General features: G+C 49.7%; 1 protein-coding gene across 1 annotated transcript; it reads right to left on the bottom strand.

Annotated features, from left to right (window-relative positions):
- Nucleotides 1-3429: 3429 nt before the first annotated feature.
- On the bottom strand, nucleotides 3430-6197 carry Tmem185b (transmembrane protein 185B). The gene has a single exon (XM_027936854.2). The coding sequence runs from the start codon at nucleotides 5762-5764 to the stop codon at nucleotides 4712-4714; it is 1053 nt and encodes a 350-aa protein (XP_027792655.1). The 5' UTR covers nucleotides 5765-6197; the 3' UTR covers nucleotides 3430-4711.
- Between the last annotated feature and the right edge of the window lie 20298 nt (nucleotides 6198-26495).

Here is a 26495-nt window from a genome sequence, read left to right as displayed (position 1 = left end):
TGTTGCTGGTGCTCCCTGTTGGAAGCATGTAGTGCTGGCTTCGAGGCTCAACCATCCACACTGAGGGGCACCTGGGCTCCAGAGTCAGAGGTGGGAGTGAAGGGGAGGTGCACAGAAAGGAGAATCAGAGGAGAGCGAGCTCTGAGCTGTGGTGGAGAAAGATTTCAAAACCCACTTCCTCTCTCCCTGCCGTCAGAGGAACTGCTTGACAAACAAGACATCCTGGAAGACAGGAGTGGCCGTGAGCTTTGGGTGATGCTACCACCCCTGGCTTTCCCCTTGGGGAAAAATGATGCCACCTTTCTGATGAACTACCGAATCAAGGGGAAATCACGTTGCTGCCAGTGCAGAGCCAGGCTTGTGGCCAGCACCAGGGGATCCCCCTGGCTGCTCCGAGTACCTCCATATCTAGTAGTAAGATGAAGTCAAAAACGCCAGCAAGACCAGCAAAGGGATCAGGCTCCCTTGGGACAAAGTTGTAGAATTACCTGGCTGGGTTAAATAACCTACCAACCAGGGGCTGGTGGAGGACAAAGGGAACCTGGAGACCAGTACAGAGAAGCCATCCTGTGATCTGTTGCAGAAATAAGGACAGAGGCCTATATTCTCCCTTTCCTGCGGTGTCACATGGAACTTTATATTTCACCTGATTTCTATTTTCTTTTCCCTAAAAGGGGAGCAATTCTCAAGTCCTGACCACAGTTCCCCTTTACACTCTTAAAAATGATTGAGGACCCAAGGTTTTTGAGTTATATCAACATTTACCATGGTAGAAATTAAAGCCAATAACTTTAAAAGTGCTTATTCACTTTAAAACAATAAATACATTAATTTTTTTAAAAAATGAAAATGACCACTTTTCAAAACCAAATCAAACCAAACCAGTGAGTGGAGTGTGACATTATTTTTCCACATTTGCAAACCTTCAATGTTTGGCTTAACAGGAGACATTTATGTGCCCACATCTGCTTCTGCATTTGGTCTCTCGCAGTGCCACCTTGAAGCCTCCCCAAGATGTGTAGTTGGGCAAGGACTTCATAGACTCCCAGGGTCCTAGGGCCATATTTTGGAGGGCATCTTGTGCCATTGTTTTTAATCCATACATTCTAGAAAAAAAAGAAAAAGAAAACCAAGACAAAACTGGAGGAGGAAGAGACATCCCAAACATCCTAGCTCAGGAGTTGGAGGATGTAATCTGTAAGGTGGTTTTGGAATACCTCTGTCCCTCGGGGAAGGGACCAGCCACTGTGTGAGGCTCAGTTGTAAGATGGGAGACTTTTTTTTTTTTTTTTTTAGGTGTGCTTGGAAGGAAGGGTGCATGCCAGATAGCCAAGGAGGGGGAGCAGGGGCTTTTGTAACTGTGGTGTCTCAGTGTCTGCAACCCTACCTCCCCCTTCGTGGGCAAATCCTCTACTGCGTGAGTTTGGGTGAGTCCTGCCTCTTCCTCCAGAGCTACAGAAGCAAGAGCTCTTCTCACATCCTGGAGGCTACAGAATGAACATACATCTGAGGCTTACTCCACCATATTCCTGACGGTCCCTAAGGTATGACCTTGACTGCGTTTCCAGCTATACAACTTCCCAAGATCCCTGTGTGCTTGCTGAATTTGACCCCAGCCTTCCTGCCTATCTGTGAATACCTGTGTCCCCATGGATTCTTTTCTAAGTCAGAGCCCTGGAGAGGGCGGGGGAAGGCCCGACTCCACTCCGCTCTCCTGTATCCCACCACCTGCTGCCTGGCTGCTCTCCCTGCACCTGGCCTTGACTTCCCATGGTACCCAGAATAACCCCGCAGAGAAGCACCTTCATAAAACTGTCCCGCAAGAGCTGCCAAGCCTCACCAATTCACTGAGGAGCCTGAATGCAGGGTCCTCCCCTCACACTTCAGGTCCTCAACAGATTCCTTCAAATGGCAACAACTTAAACATTACTTAAAAATTAAAGAAAATTTGTAAAACAGAAGGCAAGAAAATAATTCATGATCCACCATATGTTTTGTAATTCCTTTAGAATGACCTTGCAACCAAAGAGGTCACAGGTGTGGCTGTGTGTTTTGGCCACCAGAACGCAGACGTAACATAAGTCACATACGTGAGCAGGACATAATACGCTGCACTGTAGAGAAGTAGAATAGACATGAACTATATTTGTGCTTGAAAGGTTTAGCTTAGCCTCCTTGTTTTTCTGCCATGAGAAAGAGGAACACAGCTCAGGGAATGTTGTACCTTCAGCCAGGCCCCAGGTCAGACTCTTGCCTGGAGTGTGGTTGCAGGCCACTGAGGGTCTGGGGTTGTTCAGCAGTAAAAGTTGTTTTGCAGAAGAAACTAGACTGACAGAATTGACATGCTAAGTTCCGTGGAGTCACTGTGCCCTGATCACATAAACCCTCAGGCACAGCTGAGGTTGCACTGACTTCAGATCAACAACAGTTCCACAACCTGTCACTTGGCTGTTTTTATCCAAGTATGGAGACAAGACAAGGGCCTGGCAGGGGACAGCTTAAGGTGGGAAGCTGTCACCACACTTCATGCACTGGCTCGTCCACACCACACACTGTGGGAGAGGAGATGATGACGGCTGGGTGGGAGTAGAGAGGGACCCACCAGGGTTAAGGGACTACGCCAGCTACCAACAAGCCCTTACCCAGAACCTGTAGCCAGGAGGGGCTGGTGATCCCCCTGTAGCCCCCAAACCCCGCCCCCCCCCCCAATTCCTCCAACACCTGCTCCTTCACTGCTCAATTTTAATGATCTTATCAGTTATCTTTGGGGGGCTAAGGGGAACCGAGAGGGGAGCACCTGGCTCCTAAAAACAAAGATGGGCCTCAAGTTCCAGGTAAAGGTCACTGTGAAGCTAGCGGCACCTTCCCACGGGTTTCCCACAGCTGCTCTCAGCTCTTCCCTCTAAGGCACATGGCTGTGATGAGCACCATCTACTCACTGCCATGGGAGGCGAGGCTCGCACTTTCCACATACACTCCCAGTGGGCAGGAGCCACATCCCCACTGCTCTCCATTGTATCCCCAACTGCCCAGCACAGTGACTGGCTCAGTGTAGGTCCTCGTTCCCACATTCAGCTAGCAGGTGTAAACCACCGTGAGAGGGCTATGGGAAGGGGAAATGCTGTTGCAGCCAACACATCCCAGCTGTGGCGTCCTCAGGCCAGCAGGCACTCAGCTCTCTAGGACTGGCTTCTCTGTCACTAGCCATGTGGACTAAGAATATTACTTTAAGATGGGACAAAAATGGTGAATTTAGGTTTATCTTTTTCTTGAAATGGAACAGGTCTGCCTCATAGCTAGAGCAAAGGGTGTAGTTATGTACTCACAACATGGAGAATAGTTTATAGAAAATTTTAAATAAGTTGCTAATAAAAGTGGGTTCCCTGTCGTCTTCTCCCAGTAATTTGAGCACTCCTTTTCATTGCAAACTCCTTTTCAAAGTGTTTATTTGTTCTCAGTCAGAATATCACTTTTGAAGGGTCTGGCTCTACCCTTCTGATTCCCTGGTGTACCACCAGTATCTGAACAAACACTGTACTTTCCTAAAAATAAAACCTGAACTATTGTTTCTCTACGGCTGACAGACCAAAAAGTCTGGACCTTAAAATAAAAGTCATCTTTTGACCATTTTTGGTTAAGGCTACTATCTTCAGCTTTTCAATGACAAGTAATGCTTTACATCACAACAAACTAAAATTCTAACACCCTGAGAAATGGACAACCACTTGCTGACTTTGGTTGTTCCTCAAGAGTTGTTACTACTTGTGGAAAAATTTGAGGTGGTAAACATCAGTATCACTTTATGGCCTGGTACCACACTGTGTCCAAAGGGTGGTGGCTCCTCCCTCTACTAACAGGTACTAAGAGACCTTAAAATTGAATATTCAGGTCCACAGGATTTTCAACTCCTACATTTATACCTAGTACTTCGATATGATCCCACAAGAGGGTACATATGAACATCTTATGCAGTCTTTATGTACATCTGCAATAGACATTTATCTTCACATAGAAACTTAAAAAAATACTTTAACATAATACACTGTACTGCAGAGAACTAGAATATATTACACTGCTAAAATATTCATATAAATACTATATATGCAGATTCACTCCATTAGAAAAATTCGTCTATTACAATATTAAAGACCAGTATTAGCAAAGCCCAAAGAAAAACTATCTTAACAGTGGGGACACTAGAAATAACAACTATGAGGTTTATAAACCAGTGGTGGAAAGAGAATTCTATATATTTGCTATTCTGTCATAACAGGCACAATAATCTGAAATACAATTTTACAGACTAGCAATGTATAAAAATACTTTTTAAACAATACTGTTGACAGGTATACTAGCACTTAAAAACAACCACCACCACCATCAAACAGTTGTGTAGTTATTTCTTTTGAGGACCTACTAAAACAACTTACTGCCCTTGGCTAGCTCTTAAACACCGACCTGGAAAGCAAGTTCTATCACCCATGTGCACACCACACACACACAACCACAGATTAAAACAATCTCCTCTATCTATGGTGCATACTGATGAGTCACTGATCCGCATCAATTTCACAAGGCATGAGCTGATGTGTTTGGAGCCTGTTTCCAGTTCCAGGTTTGGGATGGATGAACAAAGAGGCAAAAGCAAGGTGGAATTTGTGTGTGTGTATATGGTTTCTATTTCACGTAAGGGCCTTGGGTGGAAAAGCGCTTAGTCTGGCATATCAATATTTAACTTGGGGGGTGGAGGAACATATTTTCCAGGGCTCTGTGTTATAACCACCCTGGCCTTCTTTCCAAACATTGGAGCAATTTTTGGAGCTTCTGGACCGGATGTTTCCTCAGCATCTTCGCTATCTTCATGATGGAGATCATATGAAATGTTCCCATATTCTCTTAAAAATGGGAAAATTTCAAGCAGAAACTGACAGAAATCTCTGCGAATACCAAACCACCAATGATTGCCTCCTTTTCGCCTAAACGTTGTAGCCATCAAAGTTATTAACGAGAGCCAAAGGGGGACAAAGATGGAGATGTAAGAGAATGTATTGTGCCCATCCAATCTGTGAACCAGTAGGACCTCAAAAGTGAGCAGAGGCACGACAATCGTTATCCAGCTGATGGCCATGGTGACATGTGTTCTTCGCTGTTCGGCTACCACATCCAGGGATCGCAGGAACAGAAGGGACCAGACGATGTAATACAGGACGACCAGGCAAAGAAACGACATGAGGATCCACAGGGGGACGAACACCACCAGCCACGGCCAGTGGATAATCCTGTCCAGCCTCAAGGCAATAAAGATGAACTGCAGGATGTTGACTGAGCACAAGATCTCTAGCTCCAGCGACCTATCGTGTCGGAAGCCCCAGACGCAGGCGGCCACAGACACCGGGGAGACGAAGAAGAGTGGCATGAAGACCAGCAGCCAGAAGTGGGTCCCTCTCTCCACACGGTCACAGACGAGGACTTCGAACATGAGCAGCAGCAGGTGGATGCCTACTGCGATCAACATGGCTTTGAACTCTACGCAGGCCTCCCCCTCGGTGCGGTAGCGAGGGTTGCGGGCCCAAACGCCAGCGCCCACCGAGGCGCCCGCGATGACCAGGAGCTTCCACAGCCATATGGGGGCGAAGACGGCCCAGTAGCTCCACTGGATGATGCCGTCCAGACGGAGGGGCAGCAGCACGGAGAAGAGCAGCAGGCAGGCGTAGATTAGGAACTTACTCGGGTTGAAGTCCTGGAACAGGCCCCTGGGGTTCATGGCGGAAGCCGCCGTCCACCTGCCCGAGCCTTCTGCTCACGCGGCTCGGCGCCTGCGTCCCTGCAGCTCCCAGGGCCCGCCGCCTCCTTGGCTTGGGCTGCCCCGGCTCTAGGTGGACATCGGCGGGGGCCAGCCAGGAGGAGGCTCTGAGCCGCGGCACGGAGACCGGAACACGTGCGCACGCGGTCACGTGACCTGGCCGGAAGCGCGCTGGGGCACGGCGTGCGCGGGCCCGGGGCTGCGCGGCGTCTACGAGGGGGGCGCTGCCTCGGCCCCGCCGCCAGCTGGGTGGGGGCCCGCTCTGTTCGCTTTCATTCCGCACCCATCAGGGAAGGCACCTGCTGCGTGCAGCGCCCGGAGGGGCCGGGAGCGCTACCGAGTCCTCACCTGGCGCGTAGGCAGCGACCGGGCCGCGACCTCAGGCGGACGCTTCCTGGCGGCGGCCGGACGAGGAGGCGGGATTGAGCTCATATCCTCCCAGCCGGCTCGGGGGCGGGGCGGGGGCGGAGCCCGGAGAGGGCAGGGGCGGGGCCTGGAGGCGCCGTCGTCTCCGTGCTCCTCTCTCGCCTGCAGCTCGCTGCCTCTCTCCCAGTACAAATCTGGGGGCTCTGCTTCCCGCGGCGAAGCTCCGGTCCCAGTGCGCGGAGTAGGGAACGGCATGGACACGAGCAAAGGCGGGGGCCGGCGAGTGTGAGCAAGGGAGTGGGTGCCGGTGACCGTATGACTGCCGAGGACGCATGTACACTTGTGAAGACCAGTGTGGGCCAGCGCGGGTCTGTGTGGACCTTAGCGCGAGACAGTGGATTTGACCCAGGACTCGGGAGGGAGGCCCAAGTGTGCAATCAGTTCATGGGGTAAGGTGGCTCCCAGGGTAGAGCTCCACCTGACTGGGCAACAAACATTCTCAAGTGAAGTGGCTGTGCCGAGTGTCTAGGCTGCGGCGATCTTTTACCCGTCCTTTACACCCCAGGAGTGGAGAGCGGGTGCAGGTGAGGGTGCTAGGATTCTACAGGACCCAAAGCAACGTCCTGAGGGAGCAGGTGAGGAAACTGGTCCTGGATAGGGATTCTTTTTCCTCTAAGTCACTGCAACAGATTAGCAGCAAAGTTGCAATTTAGATTCAAGGCTCCCAACTTCCAAGTCCCTAAACCTCATTTTGACTCCTGCCTGGGAATGATTCTTGAAGAATTGTGTTGGGGAAAGGGCACCAAACCAGAGGTCAAGAAATTTGGTTCTGGTCCAGGCCAGCTACTCACCAGTTGTAAAACCTATGCAGATTGACCCCTATTTTTCTGGGCTTAAGATTCCTTGTCTGTGAAGTTGGGGACTGATCAGTAAGGGCTACAAAGCTGCAATCGGTCTTTGATTTGGAGCACCTCTTTCTCTCTCTTTTTTTTTAGAGAGAGAGAGAGAGAATTTTTTAATATTTATTTTTTAGTTCTCGGCGGACACAACATCTTTGTATGTGGTGCTGAGGATCGAACCCGGGCCGCACACATGCCAAGCGAGCGCGCTACCGCTTGAGCCACATCCCCAGCCCCCCTCTTTCTCTCTTGACCACTCATCACCCCCATCCGGGCCTCCAAGGATTTCTACCTCCTTTTCTCTTTGCCCCCCTGCTCAGCAGAACTCTGGTTGGCCTTCCTGCCTTTCAGCCCCCACTGGTCTCACCTGGTCTGGTTCCCAGAAGTGGGTGTGGGATGCCAATACAAAAGTCCTGGACTCTGAGGTGGGGGAAGTCATCAGAGGAATGCATGGGCCATCAGAGTCTCTGTGGAGTAGCAAGGAAGACCTTTCAGGGGGAAACAGGATACTTTCCTGCACCCTCACAGCCCCAGCTTCCAGCTCATCCACAGGGATGTGGGAATCAAGATCCAGACCCAGCAGATAGCTTTCTCTGGACATGGCAGGCATCTGTAGAATGCACATGAAGCACCAAGTGGAAAGACCAGTCCAAGTGCTCAAAGGTCTCCCACAATTCACCTGCTCCCACCTCTAGCAGGGGCAGTCAGGTGGCCCTGGAGGAATAACTCCTAGCTGAGTGAGCATCAGTTCTGAACACTGATTTCCAAAGAGCCTCTGGGAAGTCACTGTGGGGACATTCAGCTAAGTTGAGCCTGGCCTTTCTCCCTGAGCCCTCTCCTTAACCAGAGCCAGAGCCACTATAATCATTTTGCATAGTGGCTTTTTGGTACTCTTTCAAGAAAGATCTGTCAGCTGAAACAAATTTTTTAAAAATTGAAACCCCAACATCACGCCCAACTTCCTCTTCATCTGTAAGATGGGCTAATTAAAGCTTGTAGGGTTGTTTTGAGGATTAGATGAACCCACACATGAAACTTTGCATTTTGCATTTAGAGAAATGAGAGTGATGAATATTACCACATGGAGGAAAATAGAGCCTGTGGAGGGGAAGAACCTGCTGGCAGCAACCCCGCCCCCCAGGAGGTGATGGCTGAGCCAGGTCCAGGTCCGATGGTGAGAACAGTTGGAAATCCTCCCCGATTTGTACAGTCAGGTGACCTCAGGGCCTCTGTGCCAACTTAATGACAAAGAGAGTTTGGAGTGTTTCCCCATCTTTTTTCTTTTTAACTTTATTGTTTATTTTTATGTGTGCTGAGGATCGAACCCAGGGCTTTGCACATGTGAGGCAAGCGCTCTACCACTGAGCCATAACCCCAGCCTGTTTCCCCATCTTTCATGTTCTTCATTTAGAACAAGTGCATGATTTCTTCCTTCCAAGACAGGAGTGTTGAGGTGTCCAGTCATAGTTCAGTGTGCCCCTGCTGCCTAGCTCCTGAGGGAAGTCAGAGCTGGCTTCCAGGTTTGTGACAAGGGATACTGTCTGTTGTCATCCTGTAGCTGGTGTTCCGGGACTGCAGGCTCTACTCTGTACCTCAGACTTGCCCCTGTGCTGTTTTTTTCCTGAGATAGCTGGTCTCTCAGTGACCTGCCTTGTCTTTATTTACCTTTAAAGCTAACATGGATTGTTTACCATATGCCAGGAGCTCAATGGCACAGCCACCCTCAAGGCTGGCACACACACCAAAGCCAAGTTTGTCCAGTTACAGAGAGGTTTCTGGATGTGATGCTTCAGGTTACCATTGCAGGCATGTCTTGCATGAGTTGAGATACATGGTGGTTAGGGAGTGCAGAGGGTGTGAAGGTCACTGTCCTGAGATGTGTTCCTCCTCCCCTAGCATCTCTCCCTTGCTTGGCATCCTCAGTCCCAGCCGCCCTGTGACCTCTGAGGTCCTCCTAATCTCACCCAGGTCCACTGCTGATCAATGCCCCATTTCATGGTCTGTATCAGCTAAGCCAACCTGTCATTCCCTTGAATATCCATGTGTGATCTCCCCATCCATTGGCCCCGTTGTTCTCCCTGGAAGGGCCTACCCCATGTAGCTACTCTTTCTTCCTGGACTGCCAAGATCCAAGACAGGCCTGCCAGTCCTTGGGAACTTTCTCTACCCCTTACAGACCAGTGACCCTGGTCTCCCACACTCCCACCTCTCCTTGCAGCGGCCTCCTCCTGTCTCTCTGCCTCCCCATCACCAGCATGCACCCTCCCACACTCACTGCAGAGGAGGCTGTGGAGCCTTGGGAGATAAGGTCCAGTTACAGGCCTCATTTCACTGGGGTTGTGTTTGATTGACTCCATGAACTTTGAACTCTAGATCCCTGCTGGCACTTATGTCATATGGATGTTTGAGAAATGTTGGTTGAGTGAATGGCTGAGTGAGTTCAACCTGTCATGGCTCTCTTCTCACTACTATGTGCCTGGCCCTGTGCCCTTCCCTCCCTGTCCAGGGAGAGCTTTCTGTAGTAGCTCATGTATGAGTTATTATTACTGCTGAAACAAATTGCCACACCCTTAGTGGTTTAAAGCAACATCTGTTGATTTTCTCCCAGTCTCTGAAAGTCAGAAGTCTGGGGTCCAGCTGGTGCTCTGCAGGAGTCTCGGGAGGCTGAGACATAGGTGTTGGCGCCCTGGTGATGACTCTGGTTCCCAGTTGTGTGTTGGCAGAATTCAGTACCATGGAGTTGTAGGACAGAAGCCGTTTCCTTGTTGGCTGTCGGCTGGGTTCATTCTCAGGCCCTCTGTTTCCTGGCTTGGCAAGTCTTCACATGTGAACTCTATGGACTCCGCCTCTCTTCCCTTTTTAAGGGCTCATGGGATTTAATTGGGCCCATCCCGATATTCCTGGGTCATCTCTATTTTAAGGTTAGTCTGTTGGTAACCTTTATTCCTTCTGCAAAATCCTTAGACTTTTGCTCAGTACCTTGGCTCCTCCCGCTCTAAGCAAGGAGATGGCCTAACTCCAGAGCACCACTAGTCTGGGAGAACCCCAGTCTCCAGGGAGAGGGGGCCCTGACCTTGTGCCTCTACCTCCCCAGGTTGTTCTTGGTGACCACTGAGCATGCTCTTGGTCCTGGACCCTGGGCTTCAGTCAGATTCCTTCATGGCCTACAGTCTCAAGACACAGGATGCTCTTGCTGAATGTGCTCCAAGGGACTGGCTTGGAGCCAAGGGTAGCCCAGTATAAGAAGCCCAGGGAAGTTTCCCTTTCAGACCTATATGTGGATTTGCTCTCATTAGCTTTTTCACAAGGAAGTTACAGCCCATAGGACCCCCTTCCGTCAGCCGGGGCGCCCACCATTGCCCCTCAGGCCCTGGTCCCTAAATAAAACATGCTCCAAACTCTCTTTGCAATAACCTCCCCCTGTCTTCCTCCCCATGGCTGGAACACACCCTCCCACGCTCACTCTGAAGGCCCCTGGCTGCCCTGTGAACCTTGTTCCCTGACCTTGGCAAGTAACTTAAGTCTCTGATCCTCCTCTGTGAAATGGAGATAAGTCCCATAAATGTGAGGGTAAAATGAAACCATGTATCAGAATCTAGAATATGTTGATTTTCCTGTCCCAGTAGTAACTATTGTTAAACATCTCTTTGGGGCCCCCCCTTCCTGAAGAATGGGAACCCGTGATCCAAAAGCCGTTCACACTACAGTGTATTGTCATCCTGTTTGCCGGTGATTCTCAGGCCCCTGTGATTTTCTCAAGGACGGAGACCAGTCTCTCATCTGTATCAGCAGTTGCCAGCACAGGCCTGCAGGTGGTAATGTATCTGGTAGAGAGCAGAGGGTGGGAAGGTTGGAACTGATGTGCTCTTTTCCCAGGGTTGAGCAGCAGAGCACTTGCCATCCTCCTGTCTAAAGCTGACAGGCCTGGGGTTTGCAGGGAAGTGTTTTGGGGCTTGCAGGAGGAACTCCCAGGGCACACAACTCCTCATGCTTGTAATGAGCTCATTTTACAGATGAGGAAACTGGGGCCCAAGACCATGACTACAGTTCTCTGCTAAACCCCCAGCTACAGACTTTCTGCAGAGCCCTGCTATTGCTCTCACTGACATCCAAGCCCTATCCTCAGTAATCTTCTCCACCCCCTGCAAGAGCCAGGCCCCAATGACCATCCCCCTCCCTACTTATAGCACACAGTTTTAATTCTCCTATTTATCAAGTGGTCACTAAATGCATGCTCACTTTAGAAATATCTGGAAAATGCTGAAAAAAGGAAGGGGGATGGGACTTTTATTCTTACTTTTATTACTTCAGAAACTCATCATGAGCACTTTGCTGTTTTTCTTTTTCTTCTTCCAGTTAGTGTACCCTGCAAAGAGATGTCAGTATCCACATGCCATCTCATTCTGCTGTTTCCTTAACATGAATCCTAAGACTCACTTGGTTTCTCATGTTAGCATCTCTGGATTCTGCACCAGCCAGTCGAGGGTCCTTCATAGGCACTGTCGATTGGCCTGTGTTGAAATTCAGTTCTTCCAGAGGGCAGTTGTGTTTTCCCTGACTGTCATCTAAGTGTGCTGCCAACTTGAGACGACTTTAAACTCAAATTCGTTACAGCGTTTGCATGAGATACTTTGGGATATCTTCATGCAGATTCAGAATCAAAACTTGTTCACATTGTCAGGGCCATGCTTGAGGCAGAGATTTCCTGGCTAACTTTCTGGCTAAGAAGTGTTTATAATTTTTCTTACACCCAAGAAATAGCTCTTTGGGGTCTTACCTTCACTGAGATGTCTCTCACTAGGTAACCCACCCTGGGTTTTGTTTTCCTTCATGATATGTGAAGCAGTGTCTTACCTGGCTTTCAGCTGTGTCCTAAGTGTGATAAAATGCACAAAAAGAATATTTCTCGACTCCCATAAATGTCTTCGTAGTGGTCACATTAATATTCCATCATGGGGTTGTGGCTCAGTGGTAGAGCACTTGCCCCGCATGTGTGAGGCACTGGGATTCGTTCCTCAGCACCACATAAAAATAAAATAGAGGTATTGTGTCCATCTACAACTAAAAATAAAAAAAAAATATTTCATCACAGGTTGGTCTAGTCCTTTACCCTTGCTGTGGCCTTTTTTTTAAAACAGTTTCTTTTGCATTTAGCTTATTTCTATAGGGTAGATTAATCTATTCAGTAAAAGACATTTTTGCTCAGTCCTGTCCTCCCCAGGAATGGTCAAGAATTCTTGAGACGGCGTGATGTGGGTCAGTGATGTGTACTGCCTCATAAACAGACATTTGAAAAATGTTATTTCTAATTTCACTCTGAGTTACATATCATTTTTCACCTGTTGATGCAAAATAACAAAAACAAAAAAAACTATAAATAAATCCAAATCCTCTATGCGCCACTCAGAGCCAGGCCCTGAAGTTGCCCAATGAACAATGTGGGGTTCTTGTCATTGAGAGACTGTCTAGCAGTGTGGAAGGCCAACAGCATAAACAGGTGACATTGGGGCCACAGGATCTTGACACTGCCCTGCATCAGAACTTTGGTGGCTTCTCATTTCTCAACAGAAAATCCAAATGCTTACTGTGCTCTTCAAGACTCTGGCTGACCATCTGGGTCCATCTCTGGCCTCATCTCCTAGGGCCCCAACTTCCTTCTTTTCCTCAGACCCTCAGACCAGACCCATTGCCGCCTTGGTTGTCAATTGGTATGTTTACATAGATGGTTTTTCTAGGGAGATTTATCTGAAATAAAAATCTGGGCCCACATACAAGCTCACAATGGTTTGGGTGTGGTTTATCCTCCAAAGTGCATGTGCTGGGGGCATGGTCCTCAGTGTCAGTATTAAGCCATGGGAGAAACCTTAAGAGGTAGGGTCTAGCGGGAGGTGGTTAGATCATTGCGGGCATCACCCATCCTCAGAAGGGACTAATGTTGCTCCCTCAGAGTGAGTTAGTTCCTTTGAGAATAGATAGTTATACAAGAGCAAGCCCAATCCCTGATCATCTCTGGCTTCCTGTCCCTTCATGAGATTGCTCTTGCATATGCTTCTGACATTTTGATGCTGACTGGGTGAGTCCCGCACCAGAGTGGAGCAGAACTTTGAGCTAAGTAAGCCTCTTTCCTTTATGAATTTCCCAGATTCAGGTATTTCGTTATAGCCATGGAAAACCATCTAATATAGCACTTTAAGCTGTTCACTCATCACTCAGATGTTATAGCTAGATCATCTGCTGGGGCCTGGTATGGATCGGGCCCTGTGAATGAAGGTAGTGCCCTGTGATCCCTGTCCCAAAGACTGAGTATACTCCTATACAGTCACAGAGCACAAAAAAATCATTGGAAATAAACTTTAGGGGGACAGTCAAGCCTGCTGGGTGATCAGGGGAGAAGGTAATGCCATTGGCTGGCACAGAACTCCAAACTAGACCCATGCCAAGAGGATCTTGGGTCAAAGAAGGGACCACCTGAATTCAAATCCTTGCTCTGCCGTTTAACCAGCTGGGTTCCCTTGACCAGATGACTTAGCTTCTCTGAGTGCAGGTTTTTTCATCTGTTAAGACAGGGATAATAATATTAGCTATATACATTCATATGTCTAGTACCTGCTTAAGGCATGTATGCATGCCCCTCCCTGGGAGCCTCCTGGCTATTCCTTAGATTGCATAACTTGGGTTGTCCTTGAGTTATACCGCACCCTAAGCAAACATTGATCACCCATTTCCCTTCTTCACCCTGGGTCTGGTTCAGCTTTATAAACCAAAGAGGCCCTGGGTGGAGCAGGGGTCCTTAAATGCAGGCCCATGAGTCACTGGCTGAACACGGGAGATTCCTGGGCCTCGACCCAGACTTACCGAGTCAGACTCCTTACAGGTGGGGCCCTGTATCCAATTGTGGGTAAAGCTCCCTAGATGATCCCAGTGTGCAGCCAGGTTTTAGATCCCTTAGCCAGATGGCCCCTGAAAAGCCCTTTTAGCCATTGCCATCTGTGTTGCTGTGCCCATCAAGTACCCATGCAGTGTGGGAGCTCTTCCTTCAGTGCCTGGGCCAGGGCCCATCTTTTGCTTTCGTCAGGGATGTTCTTCTGGTACTCACCCTCCAGATCAACTGTAGGACCACCCGCTGAGCCTGCTGAGTCTAGAAATAAATCTCTATCAATTGTCTGGGGCTGTGTTTTGAAGGTCTTCTGCGAGGAGGGCAAACAGCTACCTTGGGACACACCAGCAGAGTCACTGACAGGGTCTCACTGAGTTGCTTAGCACCTTGCTAAGTTGCTGGGGCTGGCTTTGACTAGTGATTCCTTCCTTCTCAAATGGCAGTTCCCACCAAAGATGGAAAATGGAACTCCTGGGAGCACCCACTTAGAGTTTTCCCTTATATGGAACTCCTGGGAGCTCCCACTTAGAGTTTTCCCTTATAAGAACATAAAAATTATTTTCTGTTGCTGACATTCTTTCTAAATTGCTCAAAACAGCCATAAACCTCCCAGTTTTATTTAGGGATGCTCTAGGGTAATGGGGGGCTGTTCAGGTAAGAAATTCCTACTGCAAATGCAGCTTTACAAAATTTTCCCCACAAGACAAGTAATTTCTTGACATCCAAGTGTCTGCACAGAGCAGGAGGGTGACGAAAGAGGTTGCTTTGCAGTTTCTAAGTGGATCATTGATCAACTAAGTAAAAATGGAAAAGATTTACAATCATTAGCTCCAGGAGAGATAGATCGGCAAAAGGAACTTCAAAGATCAGGTGGGTGGGGTGTGGTTGGGGTGTGCAGGGTGTAGAGGTACAACAAACACTTATGATATTTTTTTCTTTTAGTTAACAAGAAACCAGGGACATATTAAGAAGTGAAGAGAGGGCTCAATATTCCCCTTTTGGTCTAAAAGTGACTTTGGAAGCATGAGGCAATATTGACACTGCTAAATAGTGTGACAATGATGGAGATAGTCAGAAGAGCTTGTTTGTTGTATTCCTGCATCTTCAAGGACTCAGACTTGCCCATGTCACAGGGGTGGAGACAAGGCTCAGAAAGACACCAAGCACCTGGCTCAGGCATTGGGGCATCCACCGAGCATCTTCACAGCAGTGCAGGGGATGCGACAGAATGAATGTTCATGCTAATTTTCAACCTGGACATAAAAAGAAAAAAGCCTTGATAGTTCCATCGAATAGCTGGTTAGAAGTTGTTTTTAAAGAATGATTTACTAAATATTATAGTTGATCCAGCTGCCATAACAAAATATCATGAATTGGGTAGCTTAATCAATGACATGTTTATTTCTCATGCTTCTAGAGGCTGGAAGTTCAAGATCAAGGTGGTAGCGAGTTTTTGGTGAGGGTTGCTTCTTGTGTGTTCTCAGAGGGCAGAAGGAAAAGTGAGCTTCTGGTGTCTCTGTTAAGAGGACACTAATCCCATTGGTGAGGGTAGAGCCCTCATGACTGCTCAGAGGCCCCACCCCCCAACACCATCACATTGGGGATGAGGATGTCAGCAGGTGGCTTTTGAGGAAGACACAAACATTTAGACCATAGCATCAATTTCTAATCATTAAAAAACATATTGAGGGGCTGGGGTTGTGGCTGAGTGGTACAGTGCTTGCCTAGCACGGGCGAGGGCCTGGGTTCGATCCCCAACATCACATAAAAATGAGTAAATACAGATATTGTGTCTAACAACAACCAAAAAATAATATTAAAAAAACATATTGACCCTGGGTGAATGGACAGGTGGGGAAGGAGAGCCCCTCTGGGATGTAGTGATTGAGGCAGTACAGGGATTAGGATTTTGAGAGGATGCTGGGAGGGGACTTCTCCCCATGTCTGAAGCACAAGGTGGCTGTGTCACCTCACTCACTGAGCACAGCCCTCAGGAGTAGCAGGTTGGGTAAGGCAAGTGGCTTAGCCAGTGGGAGGGGATGGGCTGGTTTTAGCTGAACTCCTGTTTTAGAGGCTTGAGGTCTAGACCTAAAATGCGTGTTGCTGCCACTAAAGGCTCCTCCAAACAGGAAGCTTTGCATGCTTCCCATGAGTAGGCACCATAATGGCCACTGTATGACCCCCATCTTCCAGCACAGAACCTGGTTGGAACCATAGGTCTCTTCTCCTGCTTGTCCTTCCATCCGAACGTGGGGACTGACGGAGAAGATGTCATGAAGAGAACAGAGAGGCATACAGCAGACCTGGGTCAAAACCAGCTTGCTACGTGCACAACTGAAGCCTGACTTCTAAAGACCATGGCAGAGGTTGGCATCACAAAAAGTGAATACCTTGAGCAGGGCTGGCCCAGGACACACTCCTAGGCTCTCCTGCCAGCTTCCTGGTCCACAGTGGGCAGCCTTAGTTTTCTTGACCTGCCCTCTGTCCCCTGCAGGGCTGCTTTTTAGCTTAGTGCCCTTGAGGGTGGGTTCTCGCTTCCATTTGCAGGACAGAGTTGTGATTTAAAGCGTGGGCTTTATGCAGGCCAGCCCTGGTCTGAATCCGAGCTACAATACTGTTAGAAAATAATTTGGGTGATACTGCTGTTGACCAGCTGCAGGGGCCTGGGTAAGCACCTTGGTCATTGCGTCTGTTTGGGTCTGTGCCAAAAACTTACCCACGCTGTGCCACCAGGGCACGATGAGACCCAGGTGCCCATGTCCCCATCCTCTAAGACTGGATTCTAGTTTTTATTTTGTCCCAACTCCTCATTTGGTCACAACTGCATTCTTCTTTGAAGATAAAAATAAATAATGTCAATCACTTCCATGGTAAAAACTGTGCCCCCTGCACTATGGCAGGCTGTAAGACTGTTGTTGTTTGTATGTTCACATATGAGGTCCCTGAGGCCCAGAGTACTGGTGGGCAGAGCTGCCAAGAGAGCCCTTGACCCAAGATACACCTCAGCCCGCCCAGATTTGAACTTTCTGTGCTTGGGCTCCTCCACTCAATGAGGACAAGTAGCATTTCTTGAGTGCCTTCTATGTTCCAAGTGTGACGTAGGGAGATAAATAAAACCAAGACCCCTGATCTAATCCTCCTCAAGGGAGACTAGCTGGAGAGAAGAGGAAGGAGAGGTAATGGGCAACTTTGACCCCCTCTGATGGGACAAGGGTTTGCTAGGGCCTGGCAGGGCTGAACTTGCATGGGCCCTCGCTGGGCAGGGCAGAGGCTGTATGGACCTGGCAGCCTGCAGTGGCTCCTCGGGGGAGATGACCTAGAATGCATCCGCTCATTAGCAGCAGCCCAGGAGACTGGCCACGTGCCCGTCCCCCGGGCCTCCCTGAGCGCAGAGGCTCGCCAGCCCTAGCATACCAGGCACGGTCCCCAGGGCTGCTTTCCCAGGCTCACTGCACAGGCAGGTGCGGCCCAGGTGTCTGGCGGCTTTGGCTCCAGGGTCATGGCCTCCTCATCTAAGCCCTTGTGGGATGCCCTGGAGCTTGGGCTCCAAAGTTTGGGTTGTAGAATCCAAAAACCAATTAGTGTGGGGCTTGGGGGGAAATCTGTCTGAGCAGTGATTTGGCCAAATCTTCAAGGCAGGAGATCCAGGCTGTGTGTGACGGCTCCGCTTGGGACAGGCTGCCAAGCAGAGAAGGCCCTGCCATGCCTCTGCTCCCGCCCCAGCTGTCTTCCTGCCCCAGTGCCGTGCAGGTGTATCTTGGGTCAAGGGCTCTCTTGGTAGCTCTGCTGGGCACTTCTCCGAGTGCCCAGACCCCCTTTCCTTGAACACCAAGCAACAGCCTTTCTTGAACACGCAGTCGGCTCTGAGGGGGAGAGAGCTGAGATGTCACCAAGGGTCAGAGCCAGCCACCTGGCAAAGCCTTGGTGGGCTTTCTGCCTCCTTAATGGACATAGAGTCTGGGTTACCCAGACAGCCTGGGCACTGATCTGAACCCAGTGTCCCCTCTGATCATTCTGCAACAAGTGCCATGAGCATAAGTTGAGGGTGTCCCCAAATTGAAGCTCTCTGGGGCCTTCCTTGGTGACTTATCTTTCCTTGGTTGGTTTCGTACCCAGTACGAGGCAGGTGCCCTTCTTCATCAGGTGCCTTGGGCTCATTCTTCAGAGTTCTCTAACTTCAGCCAGGACATGTGCCCTTGGGCCGACTGGTGGGGCACAGGAGCTTCTGGCTGGGCCAGGCAGAGAGCTGAGCTTACTGGAGGCCGGAGCTGCATGCAGATATTGGGTATGTCTCAGGAAAAGACACTCATGGGACCCCTTTCGCATATTTTGGCACATGCACATGGGCACACCTGCATACACACACACACACACACACACACCCGGCTCACCAAGGAACACGAACCCCAGTTCTGGCGAGAGAGATCAGAGCAAGGTTTGGAGGAGGCTGAGTGAAGGCGTATTTAGCCCAGAAGGTTCCTGGGAAAAGATGTCTTTGTCCCATGCAGACAGCAGGGGACACCAGACCTGGAGCGTCAACCCCTGGAAGGCTTTCTACTAGGTGGGGGTCCACAAAGGTCTTGCTTCTGGAAACACGGCCCACCCTGCTCGGAAACTTCCTGTCCCCACTCAGGTCGGCTACTCTTCCAGCCATTCCCAGTGTCTGCTCCTGCTGGAGCTTTCTGAACGTGCCCCCAGTTCTCTGTGAAATGGTCGGTCCTGTTCCGCCTAGCCAGCCCCTTCTGGGCTTCCCTAGCTCTGCACCTTTGTTATCTCAGTGGCCTCTGCCTTGGTGGCCTATTTCTGCCTTACCGTCTTCAGTGCTTAGTGAAATCCTCTTCATTTTTCTTTTTTTTTAAAAAAAAAACTGGTTGAATCTTTATTTCCTGAAGGTATTTTAAAGATACAGCTTTATAACGGCCTATAAACATCACATATATACATGTTTTTGTATATATGAAAATATATACAAAAGCTTGATACATGTTTTTGCATTTGAAAATATTGTGTATTTTAAGTGTTTTCACACAAAATACCAAGTAGTAAAAATTTTACAATTACAGTAATGTCATCAAAAGTTTTAACCAAACAAAAGTGACTGGCACAAGTTGAGCAGTCTTCTGAGATGTTTGTAATGATTGTGTAAATTTCTGTATATATAATTTTCATGTTTTTTTCTTCATTAAGACAGATTTTCTGAACATCCCTCTCTTTCAATTTCTATTCCTTGTTTAAAACCAAGTATTAACTGTCTTGCTTTCCATACCTTCTCTTTATCAAGTTTTGCAAAACATATGTTATTTCTTGTTCTCCTGAGAATTCTTGGTTTTGATTAGAAGTCATGCCAATAAAGACTAGGTTTCCATGGATCTCCAACATCACATGTTCATATAAAATTTGCTGAGAAGGGTCCAGGCATTTCCATTCCTCTTCAGAGAAATCAGTGGCCACATCCCTTCATGTTAATGGTTCCGTTTCCTGGCTTTCAGGATGCTTAGTGGTCCCCCTATAGTTTTATTTCAGCTCCTATGTAGCACAGAAACCTCGAAGCACAGAAATGGTCCTCTTCATTTTTCAAGCCGCTCTGAGCCCCACCTCTCCCAGGAAACCCCTGTCTGCATCACTCCACGAAAGGGCTCTTTGCTCTTCTTCGGAGGCCTCTGTTTCCTTACCTGTTAAACGGGACCATATCATGTCATGGATGTGTTGTCAACATTATCTGAGGTCATCTTCATGCACCTAACCAGCACTCCATAAATGTGTCATTCCTTTCCAGACCTAGGCCAGGTGCAGGGGTACAAAGCGGAGACACAGCGGGCAGGGGTGGAGGGAGCTGGAGTGGGGACTCCTTACCTCCCCGAGGCATGGGGGTGCTGTCTGAGGAGCAGAGAAGACGGGGCTGAGCCTGGTCCTTATTGGGAGCTGGGAGAAGCCACCCAGGGAGCTGAAGGGGCCGCCCAGATCCTGGTTCCTTGCACTGCAGTTGGGAGAGGCCAACTTACTTGGTGGCTCCAAGGCCTGTGGGCTCCTCGTCCCAGGGAGGGCTGCATGCAGGGCCCTGACTCGGCTCAGTCACAGCCCTGGGCTCTTGGCCTTGCTTTCTGGAATGAAAAGCAGAAAATACAGATTTGCTCTTTGGGCTGTCATTGAACCAGGCCTAGGTAAGGAGGATGGTGGGCCCTCCTAGGACCTCCCGCTTTCATTTTCCTGTTCCTTACTTACACCATGGTTGGAATAATTGATCTCTGCCAGAGTGCCGAGGCCTCATTCTCCCATGGGGAGTTTGATCTTCTGTTCAGTTCCCCACCATGTGGTGCTGCGGATGGAGCCCAGGGCTTTGCAGCCACAGAGGTACATCCCAGTGTCCCCAACCTGTTCCTTCAGCCCCTCCTGTGCAGAGACTTTGAACAAGGAGGGGCAGGGGTGGGAGAGGCCACACGCTCTTAGGGTCTTCTGTTTTTGCACCCCTCAAGGGTCTTTTTGGCTCACTATTGTGCCCTATGCCCGGCAGCTGCTGAGTGGTGCAGAAAGAACTGCTCAGTGAGTTCTCACTGAAGGCCAGATGCCCTGCGCCTGCAAGTTCCAGGAGCACAGTGGGTGCACAATATATGCCCCTCCCCTGTCCCTCCACCACTGTGCTCTCAATGCCCAGGAGTGACAGTAGCAGAGACAAATACCCCAGCCTTCATAAAAGTCTACCTGCCCAGGCTTCTGAGTTCATGGTAGGAGTCACGTCCTAATGGCCTGTGGCCCAAGAGTGAGGGGTGCATGCAGGAGGGCTGTTGACTCCATTTCATGGCTTTGAAATGTGCTGGCCTCTTTCTGGAAATGGCTCTTTTCTTATCACTGAACTTGGCAGCTGTTGGGGAATTTCTGGAGGGAGGGTGGACGATCCTGGAAGGAAACCAAGGTGGGACTGTTGTTTCCCCAGAAGTCCCAACACAAAGAAAGGATGGAGTGGAGGTGGTGTGACGGGGGGCGGGGTGGGGAGTGTTTTTTCTGCTTAAGAACAAGCCAGCTCATGTCAGAAAAAGGAAGGCTGTTATCCTTTAATCTCACGGGTGGTTTCCTCCAAAGGAGGGTCTAGATGTGCGTGGGATTTTGGCAGTGGGGGTGCGTGGGGATGGAAGGAAGAGGGTCTCTGTATTCAATAGTGGGAAAGAGTGGGATCCCCTGGTGTGGTAAGGAGGACCAGATTGCCTTGTGAATTTGCAAGTGACCCTGTGACTCAGTGTTTTTATCCTGACTTGACAGATGAAACTCAGAGATGTGAAGGGACTTGCCTATGGTCACCCAGCATGTATCGGGGGCTCCAAAGTCACGTTAAAGCATCTCCCTCAATGGGAGAAAGAGCAGGCCTCCACAGGCCTGCTATCCTGAGTCTTGTTCTAAGTCGGTCCAGACTCTCCCTGCATCAGAGCTCCCTCTTCCTCTGACCTCCCTGGTAATCCCCAGCCACACCTTCTCCTGCTGCTGAGTCAGTGGGAGACCAGGCTCCAGGCACTGTGCAGGAGTGGGTGGGGACTCTGGGACCCGGCAGAACCTGGTGGGATTTCAGGAGGCGACCTGTTCTGCCCTTGAGTGGGGCAGAGAGAGGTGGGCTCCTAGGGAAGAAGGAAGCCTCTCCCTGGGAACTGGGAACAGCCACCAAGAGGTGCCTGCTGCTGGATAGGACGCAGTGTCCCAAAGGTCCCCAGGCTTTTAACTAGGGTGCTGTAGCAGGGGAAGCTGCCTCGGGGTGAGAACTGCGCACTCGGTGCCTGGCCCCTGCAGGGGCCTGTTGGGCCTGTCCCTGAGTCTGCCCCATGATCCCTAAAAGCTGCAAAGCTCAACCCCCAGCCTTCGCCTCAGGAAAGGGAACAGGCCCTGTTTGCTTTCCAAGGACCCAAAAGATTAGGAAGGAAGCTCAGGACAGGAGCTTGTTCATGGAAAACCATCCATGGACTGCCTGCTCTGAGCAGGCCTCTGCTGTTGTGTGGGTCCTGAAACAAAGGTAGCTGCTATAAAAAGAACAGAATAATGAACCGTGGGAGGGAGGGGAGAAACTGGAACCCTCATGCATTGTTGTCGGGAATGTACAATGGAGAATTTCCTGAAGATCCAACAGTTTTACTTCTGGGCACAGCCCTCAATGGAAAGCAGGGTCTCAAAGAGGTATTTGCATACCGGTGTGCAAAGCAACTTCAGTCACAATAGCCAAAAGGTAGAAGCAACCCAGGTGTTCATAAATGGTTGACTAGATACACACACAAAAGAATAAACATAAAAGGGACGATTATTCAGCCTCAAAAAAAGGAAGGAAATTCTGACTCATGATACAGCATACATGAACCTAGGGAACATTATTCCAAGTGCCCTTTTGTGATAATAGTCAAAAAAGTACAAATGCACCAGCCATGGTGGCGCATGACTGTAATCCCAGCAGCCCGGGAGGCTCAGGCAGAAGGTTCGAGGCCAGTCTCAGTAATTTAGCAAAATTCTAAGCAACTTAGTGAGACGCTGTCTCAAAATAAAAAATAAAAAGGGCTGGGGATGTGGCTCAGTGCTTAAGCGCCTTTGGATTCAATCCCTGGTACAAAAAAAGAAAATAAAAAGAACAAATGCTGTATGTGATTCCACTTCTGTGACTAGAGGAGTCAGATTTACAGAGGCAGAAAGTAGAATGGTAGATACCAGGAGCCAAGGGGTTGACCAATCCTTCAGGTCAACCTTACCAGGTCAATTCATCAGTGTCATTTCCTTCTCCTTAAGTCTCTTTAATCACCTTGCTATAGTTTAGATTTCTTTTTTTCCCCAGCACTGGGTTTGAACTCAGGCCCTCATGCACGCTAGGCAAGCACCCCATCACTGAGCTACAGCCCCAGCCCTTTGCATTTTTATTTAAAGACAGGGTCTTGCTGAGTTGCCCAAAGCAACAGGACCAAGCAACTAAAAACCATGAGCCCAAAATAAACCTTTATTCCATTTAAGTTGCTTATCTCCGGTATTTGTTCACAGTGATTTAAAGCTAACCAACACACACCCTTCCTCCAGTCTCCCCGCCCCCCGGCCCCCCCACCCCCGCATCCACCCATCATTCACTTATACGTATTTGTTGAGGCTCACTGTGGGCCGGGCACTCTAGAAGGCACCTGGCTGTGTAGCATCACAGTTGCTAGGAGGAACTCAGGGAATGCCTATCTAAGTGTGAATGCTGACTCCAGCCATGAGATTCAACTTCTGCTTAACCAAAGGGCCTAGTCTGCCATGCTTGAACATCAGGCGATCTTGGGAGAGATTCTGTAGACCCCGGCCACTCCTAGAAGACAGCTCATGGGGAAGGCTGTGGCCTGTGATAAGGGGGCCAGCAGTCCCGAGGGCCTCAGTGGTCAGGGAGCTCAGCTGGCTCTGCCAAGCACACGAGCAGTTCCTCCTCCTGGCTTATTCCTGGGTGGCCTCCATTTCCTTGGACACCTGGTGCCCTGTGCCCACCTGCAGAGGGAGAGCTGCAGAACCCAGGGGAGCTCTTTGGCAGCCAACAGCAGGTGCTCCATAGAGACAGACCGATTGACCGTTGCTCTACAGATGAGAAAATTGAGAGAGGGGAAGTTGTCCAAGGCCATGTAGCCTTCCCACCGCCATGGAGGGGGCTTCAGTTTGGATCTGGAATGTCCCCCAAGGACCATGTGTTTGAAGACTTGATCCTCAGCTGGTAGTACTATTGAGACTTTAGGAGGCAGGCCCACTGGGAGGAAGTAGGCCACGGGGCTGTGCCCTCGCAGAGTGTATTGGGATTCTGGCCCTTTCTCGTCTCTGCTTCCTGAGGAGCACAGGTGAGCAGCTTTCCCTGGTCATGTTCTCTCACCACCATGAGGTTCGGCCTCACATGCCCACAGGAATGGAGCCAGCTGATCGTGGCCTGAAACCTCTGGAACCATGAGCCAAAATAAGCCTTTCCTCCTTTTAAGTTTCTTTTCCTTGAGTATCTTGTCACAGCAACAGAAAGCTGACTAACACAGAGGGGAAGGTGGTGGGAGAAAGAGAGTGGATTTTGTTTTTAGGCACATCTGGTTGGAGGCTTGGTCTGTCCCTTACCAGCTGGGTTGATTTTGGGCAGATTTGATTTCTCTCCACCTGACTGGCCTTAACTATAAATAAGAGGTCTCCCCTTCCTCTTAGGCTACGTGAAATGGTGCTATGATATGTCACCATCTGGACCTGGAACAGTGGGGGCCTGAATGTTGAGAGAAGCGTAGAGTAGACCTGTGTCACATGAGAGGGTCCCCACAGCTTCACCTGCTCCAAACATGTTCTTTGAGGTTTTCTGTGCAAGTCTCTCCTCCTACCTGTCCAGATAAGGGCAGGGAGGAGCCACCTAAGGGGTAGGAAGCAGGTGGCTGACCTCTGCCCAGTCGTCCCTTCCCGTCACCCTGCAGGAATGAGGCGGCCCTGCACAGTCTAGTCTGCACAGTGCCTGGGGTGCTTTCCGTGACTTATGGCCCTGGTTTTCAAGGCTGGGCTTATTGCTTGCCCAGGTTGCACGCACCTCCCACAGCCTTCACAGTGGGGGCCTGGCCTCCTTGAGGCCCTGCAGAGGCTTTCCCACCTTGGAGGCCACATAAACCTCATGCTGCTTTATTTTTATATCTGTCTGCCAAATTTCTTCTTGGCCATTATAAAGATTAAAACCCCACAGAAAAAAAATGGATTCTAGGAAAGGGAATTATCCCTCAGTCCCCACCTAGAGACATGCATTGTGCTTTTTTTTTTCTTTCTCCAGCTGCTAGGGATGGAACTCAGGCCCTTACCTGCCGCGGGCAAGCTCTCTAGCACTGAGCCACACCCCCAGCCTGAGAGGTGCACTTGAATGGCTTGGTGGTCTTGCTTCAGGAGAAGGAATGGAGGGCTGGGGATGTGACTGTCCATAATAGTTACACCTTCTTACCCAAGCAGGCTTTCCTGGTTCAGGGTTCTCCTTTACCCCTGTGGGGCCACCCTGAATTCCTCACACTTCCTACCCTTTGGCCTTGACCTGCCTGTTGGTATAGATGCAGGGAGAAAATGGGGACTGTCCATAAGGGAAAAAGAAGCCACATCTTATTTACCTACTTTTCCATATTTTTATTGGTGCATTATAGTCATGCATATTAGTGGAGTTCATTGTTACATATTCAGATACGCCCAGGGCATCACAGTATATGGTCAATATTGTTCCCTAGTATTTGCCCTTTCCCTTCCCACCTCCCTCCCACTGGTCCCTCTCCTTAATTCTACTATCTCCCTTAGATTTTCATGAGAGCCCCCCCACCCTCCTTCCTTTTACTGTATCCCCTCCAGCTTCTACATAGGAGAGAAAACTCGACCTGAGTGTGGCTTATTTCACTTAACATAGTGCTCTCCAATTCTATCCATTTTTCCTGAAAATGACACAATTTCATTCTTCTTTGTGGCTGAATAAAATTTTATCATATATACATGCCATATTTTCTTCATCTATTCTTCCATTGATGGACACCTGGGCAGGTTTCTAATTTGGCTATTGTGAATCGTGCTGCTATAAACATGGGTATGCATGTGTCCCTGGAGTATGCTAATTCTTCAGGATAAACTCTGAGGAGTGGTACAGCTGGGTCATATGGTGGTTCCCTGCCTAGTCTTTTGAGGAAGCTCCACACTGCTGAAAAGCACATTTTAAAGAATGGCGGGAGTAGACATTCACCAGGAATTGGGTTGGCATTTGTAGGTGGAGGGACAAAGTGATAGAGGCTGCCTGGGATTGACTGAGGGGCCAGGTGGCAGGGGGTGCTGCCCTGCCCCAGCTCTGGAGAAGGGGTAGGGTGGGAGACAGACGGACTTGGAAAATGAGAAGAGAGGGAACATCCGTAGCCAGTGGAGAAAGGCCTGGAAGAACAGTCTCCATCTGAACTGTAGCCCTCCCTCCCCTCCTGAAAGTGAGTTAGAATCAGCCTCGCACAGTAGGCAGGGACCAAAGGTCCTGACCACCATGGGAGGCTCTGCCTACTGGACAAGGTCAGGAGTAGAGCAAGTCAAGGTGAGCTCTGGAGTGAGGTCCTCTCTGACCTCCTCCTCCTCTGAGGCTCTGTTCTCATCTGTAGCATGGGGAACAACAGCTGCTTTGAGGGGACTCTTGTGCAGGGCACCAGGGGCACAGGACAAGTGTCTGAGAATGCCAGGCACCCGGCAGATGTTTGACTAATAGCCTTCCTTCTTCCTAACACGTTTTCATTGCTTCATTGTCTGTCTGTCTAGTCATCCAGAGCTGGCTGACCCCTGGGGAAATGTACACAGGTGGATCAAGAGTGTACCTGGGTGGGGGACCTGATCTGCTTGGTGTGGTCAGCATACACCAGATGGGCAAGAGGCAAGAGTGGGTGTGGTTCTCTGGGCCATGAGGACGGGACCTTCTGGAGTTTAAGGAGCATCAGGGGCCATGGGGCAGCCAGAGGAGGAGCCTGGCTGATTCTAGTTCCTTGTGCTTCTGTGGCCCAGGCAGCCTCCAGGGAGGCCCTTATAATGTGGGAAGGGCCACATCCTAGCTGGGGACAAGCAG

The sequence above is a fragment of the Marmota flaviventris genome, chromosome 11, assembly GCF_047511675.1.
Source record: "Marmota flaviventris isolate mMarFla1 chromosome 11, mMarFla1.hap1, whole genome shotgun sequence".
NCBI classification, from domain to species: domain Eukaryota; kingdom Metazoa; phylum Chordata; class Mammalia; order Rodentia; family Sciuridae; genus Marmota; species Marmota flaviventris.
The sequence above is the reverse complement of the archived record's forward strand: the minus strand, read 5'-3'. Positions and strand labels throughout refer to the sequence as shown.

Coding starts and splice junctions, on each gene's coding strand:
- Tmem185b (XM_027936854.2), bottom strand. CDS start 5,764: ATGAACCCCAGGGGCCTGTTCCAGGACTTCAACCCGAGTAAGTTCCTA.